Source organism: Medicago truncatula, chromosome 4, assembly GCF_003473485.1.
Source record: "Medicago truncatula cultivar Jemalong A17 chromosome 4, MtrunA17r5.0-ANR, whole genome shotgun sequence".
Classification (NCBI taxonomy): domain Eukaryota; kingdom Viridiplantae; phylum Streptophyta; class Magnoliopsida; order Fabales; family Fabaceae; genus Medicago; species Medicago truncatula.
In genome coordinates this window covers 25,660,429-25,666,266 of record NC_053045.1, presented here as the reverse complement: position 1 = coordinate 25,666,266, position 5,838 = coordinate 25,660,429, and the positions used below count along the sequence as shown (strand labels likewise).

General features: G+C 40.7%; 1 protein-coding gene across 1 annotated transcript; it reads left to right on the top strand.

Annotated features, from left to right (window-relative positions):
- The first annotated feature begins 962 nt into the window (after nt 1-962).
- On the top strand, nt 963-5,288 carry LOC120579953 (uncharacterized). The gene is made up of 6 exons (XM_039832721.1): nt 963-1,095; nt 1,649-1,924; nt 2,040-2,345; nt 2,399-3,036; nt 3,194-3,421; nt 5,112-5,288. Exons 1-6 carry the CDS (start codon nt 963-965, stop codon nt 5,286-5,288), a joined length of 1,758 nt encoding a protein of 585 aa, XP_039688655.1.
- Nucleotides 5,289-5,838: the final 550 nt, after the last annotated feature.

Genomic DNA, 5,838 nt, shown 5'->3' with positions numbered 1-5,838 from the left:
GAAGATAAATACGTCATTTGATAATGACTATGGTTTCAATTGACGTATTTACCCTCGACATAGTCCATCCTCACTTCACCATCAAAAACAATTTTCAAGGCCTAACCGCTAAATTCCTTTACCAAAAAGGCTCTGACTTTGCTAAAGCCAAAAAGACCGATGCCTTTGAATCTGTCCTCGGCTTACTCATATATGGCCTTTTCTTGTTTCCCGACATGGACAACTTTGTCGACCTCAATGCAATCAAAATTTTCCTAACTAAGAACCCTGTTCCTACCTTACTTGCGAACACGTACCATTCAATCCACCATAGAAACTCCAAAGGGGATGGAACTATTGTTTGTTGTGCACCTCTGCTATACAAATTGTATGCTTCACACTTACCCTAATCTGTCTTCTCCAAGGCAAACACCGGGAAAGCTCTTTAGTCTCAAAGGATCATGCCTCTCACCCCGATCGACATTTTTTGGGTCCATGCAGCCGCTAAAACTTAAGGAATCATTGGCAGTTGTGGAGAATTTGATAATGTGCCCCTTATCGGTACATGCAGAGGAATTACTTACAACCAACTCTTGTCATGCGCAGTATGGATACCTTATAAAAGGGAAGCCTGACAACCTTTCTTTATTCAGTGAATTCTATCTTAATAGTAAGGATCATGCAAATATGAGGATGCGGTTTATGCAAGCTTGACACTCTATTCGTAAGTTTGATGGAATCCAATTAGGGGAAAAGCAGAGGTTTGCACATAAATCCTATACGCAATGGGTTATTGATAGAGCTATGACTTTTGATATGCCCTACACCTTACCGAGGTTCTTATCCTCGACCACTCTAGAAATACATTTACCCTTACACCTGCATACCATGGAGGAGTTTTAGGGGCGTTTGGCTGACGCAGGACGCGAAAAATTCATGTGAAAGGAGAGTATAAAAAAAAAGATCGGGATTATGATACCGTAATGGGCCTACTAGAGGAAGAAGTTTGGGAAGGTCGCAAGATAATTGTCAAAATGAGAAAATCCATCGAAGTGAAGGATGCCATACTTGACCGGGTTCCCGGGAGTAAGAAGAGGCGTATGGATCTCTTTGACGGTCCGTATTCAGATTTCGTGGATAAGTTTGCTTCAGGAGCTTGAGAGTTTCCGAATTGTTTACTTTTATGTTATTTTCTAGCTTTCTGTTATGTACTTTGGAGTCTATCCCTTGGCTCAGTTTGGTAAAAAAGGAATTATCTTACTTTGTAAGTCTATCCCTTGGCTTTGTTGTTAGAAAGAGAATTATCTTGTAATGCATTATTTATTTAATGAAATTGTTTAGTTGTTATGTTTACAAAAGTGTTTCTATAGGTTCTTCGATAAAACAATAAAAATTGCATATTTTTGCATACAACATATCATGCACCATACTACATTCATGAAGGGTCCAAAACCAAGTCTCAAATTTTCCTCCTTTCTGCCTCAGAAAAGCAAAGGTAGCCCCATGAATTCAGTACAAATATACTCGCACTCTCCGAACTAGAGCTTATATCAAGAAAAGAATGGCATCCGCTGATCAGGATAACTAGGAACTTAGGGAAGAGGTGGCTACACTCAAGGAAGGAAGGGAGAAATTAACGGCTATGATGGTAACTATGATGGCCGAGAAGGCACACATACTAGTCTTGGAGCCGATTCCTACGGTTGTTGTTTCGCTGCATCTGACGGTATTCCGCCGCCATTTTCTACTGCTCCTGGTTCTACTGCACTCGCTGGTACTACACAACCTCTTGTGACTGAGGTCTCTTCTGGTGATTGGACAAATATGTACAATGCAGGCTTCCGTCCTCCTGGCCCTCCTGGTTTCACTTTCACTCCTCAGCACTACATGCCTCAAGGTTACCCATGGGGCATGTCACTCATGACTAATGAAGGTGTTCGTCCGGGTGCTCCAGAAACATCGTTTCTTTTCAATCAACACCATTGTTTCAACCCGATCAGCCATTTTCTCAAGCTACCATCACTCATGCAGGACCTATTGTTCATCCTGCCCAACATGAGGGGAGCAGATCTATCACTCTGATAGTGTGGCGGGAGATGACAAGGTGGATACCTTTGAAGAAAAATTTGATGCAGTAAAGAAAAAGCTAAAGACCATCTGTGGTAAAGATACATTTAGTCAGAATGTGAATGATCTCTGTTTGGTTCCAAATGTGGTGAAACCTCCCAAGTTCAAGACACCGGACTTTGAGAAGTACAAAGGGGATACCTACCCTCAAAACCACTTAATCATGTATGCAAGGAAGATGACAGCTTATAAGGACAATGAACCTTTACTTATCCACTATTTCCAAGATAGTTTGGCTGGTATTGCAAATATATGGTATATGAACTTGAAAGGTGTTACCACTTTTGAGGAGTTGGTAAGTGCTTTTGTCCACCAGTAGAAATAAAATTCATACCTGGCACCCAACCGGAGAGAATTGCAAGCTATTACGCAGGGGGACAAGGAGACCTTCAAGGAATATGCTCAACGATTCATCCAGAAATCTGCCCGCCTTTGGATGAAAGTGAAGTGACTGAGTTGTTCTTCGAAACTCCGAGTCCATTCTACTATGAGAAAATGCTTGGCTGTGTTACGCAAAAATTTACTGATATGGTAGACATGGGGGTGCGTATTGAAGAATGGATCCGCAAGGGACGTGTGACTAAGGAAGGTGGTTCGTCAGGTGGTTCTTCCGATGGTATTAAGAAGTTTGGAAATCGGTATCTAAAGAAGAATGCTCAAGAGGACGGCATGGTGGCCCATGGTGGATCTCAGCCAGTGTACCCAGCTTACCCCTTTGTTGCTAACATCTCACTATCCATCCCAGCTCCACAAAATCAAAACTATCGACCACAAAATCCTCAAAGGCCTCCACCATACTATCCCCCCTTATACCAGCAACCTTACCCATATAATCCTCAACCATTTTACCAACAAGCATATTACCCTCCACCACCTCAACAACTACACCCTCACCCTCAAGCCCCTCAGCAAAAGAGTCGCCCTCCAAGAGCCTAAATCCTTCTTATACCTATACTATATACTATATGGAGATTTGCTACCCTCTTTGCTTGTCAGCAATCTAGTTCAAACCAAGCCGCCTCCTCCTGTGCAAAATCCTTTGCCTGCCCGGTACCGCACTGACCGCACCTATGCCTTCCATTAAGAGGCACCAGGGCATGATATTGAGCATTGCTACCCTCTCAAGAATGAAGTCCAGAGGTTGATCCAGAGCAAGGATTTGTCCTTCACAGATTCAGAAAACGTCCTAAACAACCCTCTGCCATTCCGTGGGCCTGCTGTCAATATGATCGAGCATTATCAGGAAGATGGTCTCGTTCTTAGTGCCCAAGATATCAAAGCTCCTTTGGTGCCAATACATGTCAAGATGTGTGAGGCAATTCTGTTTAGTCATCATGACGCCTGTGAAGTGTGTTCTGGGGATTCTCGAGAGTGAATACAAGTTCAAGAGGATATAGAAGGGCCGATGGATAAAAGGGAACTAATTGTTACAAGAGAAGATAAAAGTGTCTGTGTTATTACTGTTGGTGTAAGCCCTAGAGGCCAATAGTTTATGTTAAACCTATCTTATGTATCATGACTTTTATTATTGAATAATATATGGCACTCTTTATTATATTTAGATAATGTTAATAAAGTCCTTAGAATAGATAGTTCGTGAAATAATATATTAAGTGTGACTTAATCATGAGATTACATTATCTTATAGAACGCTATTATTAAATGTATCCATAGTCAAAGCTTTAATATGAATAAAGGATAATAATAAAGCGTCGAGACTATTATGTATGTAGACTGATGACCGCATCTCATGGGTCATAGATATGAGATATCAAGTCTATACATAGATATAAATATTAGGAGTAATATTTATATTGGATTGACCCACTGTGAGAATACTACATAGTAAGTTATGAAATTGTCATAAGATATTCTCATAATGATAATAATGTACATCACTCTTAGACCTGAAACCACTATGATCTCTAGATGTGGACTCAAGTGCTTTGTTGCCATTCTAACGTTGTCTGTAAAAGGATAACAATAACGTTGGTTGATGAGCACTTGATGAATCATGCTGAGGGTCATGAGTGTCCTAGATGGGATTTGTCCCTCCTCATAAACAGGAGATATATCTTTAGGCCTCTTGATGAAATATGACTATAAATATGCATGGCCATGCCGAACTAAGTCAATATAAGATATTGGACTTATTCGTTAAATAGTATATTTCGGAATCAAGATAAATAAACATTGATCTATACAAGGGTGACACTATCTATGCCTTGGGATCAATGAAGATATTGTGACAAAGGAGTAATTATGCACCTATGTGTTATCATGAAAGGTTTCGTCAGATCACTTGACATTCTTGTCACTTGGGTAGCAATGATGTGTTGCTAGATACCGCTCATTGTTTATGGTATTAAATATTAGATTTAATATCATTGCCAACGTGACTAGAACCTAAAGGGTCACACACAAAGAGCAGTCAAAAGAGATATGTATAAGTATGACTTATATAAAGGATGCGCTTAGTAAATAATGCTAATGCTTTAGCAAAATTTGCTAAACTCGTATTGGGCTTAGTAAAGTCAAAAACGAGTTTGACTTGCAAAGCACATAAGGAGTTCTATAAATAGAACCCTAGTGCAATAGTTTGCGGTTACGTATTCTTTGCAGAAACCCTAGTTCTCTGACTTCCGTCTTCTTGGCTAGCACCGAGGTTTTGGAGGAGCACTGTTCGTGTGGACTCGATAGAGGCTCTGCTGTTTGCTTGGCTGTGATCGTGATTCCGGTTCGCAGATTCCACCGATCGCTTCAGACTAATCGTTCAAGGTAACAATCGAATCACTGGTTCAAGTTCCAATTCGTAATGATCCAAGGAAAGTAAATCGAATTTTTATTTCGCTGCTTATTCTGTTGATGTCGATTTACCTTCAATTACTCCTGTTTCAAAGTCCCGGAGCACCCGAAACGTCTTGAAATAACCTATAGTAGTGCCAAGCCAGCGGTCACACCCCCTAGTGATTTGCTTACCAGGACCTAAGCCGTATGTCTCTCAGAAGGCTATTCCATACAAGTATGAGTCTACAATCCTGGAAGACGGTAAACCTCTGCATCCTTCAGCATCTGTGAGTAATATTGCTGAGAGTAGTGAAGTCTTGAGAATTGGACGTATTCTCCCCACTGTTGTTCAAAGGAAGACTAGTGCTCCGATTGTGGAAGCAATAGAAGCGTAGAACTCGGGTAAAGGCAAAGCTACAGGATAGGCTAGTAAGATTGTTTATGACGACAATGATGAAATTATGAAATTAATCATAAGGGGTGAGTATAAGGTAGTGGATCAGCTGCTACAAACTCCTTCTAAGATCTCCATAATGTCCCTACTGATAAACTTTGATGCACATAGGGAAGCATTGATGAAAGTCCTAAACCATGCTTATGTAGACCATGATGTGACTCTGGGTCAGTTTGATAACATAGTCGGAAATGTGACCTTGTGCAACAACTTGAGTTTCAGTGATGAAGACCTCTTGGCGGAGGGGAAGAATCATAACTTGGCTTTACATATCTCTGTTCTCTGCAAGTCGGACTCTAAGTCCAATGTTTTAATAGATACTGGTTCTTCTCTCAATGTGATGGCGAAGACTACTTTGGACAAGCTTGCGTATCAGGATGACTTTTTTAGGCCCAGTACAGTGATGATAAAAGCGTTTCATGGATCTAGGAAGTCAGTGATACGAGATATAAACTTACCTATTACCATTGGCCCTCATGAGTTTAAAATTA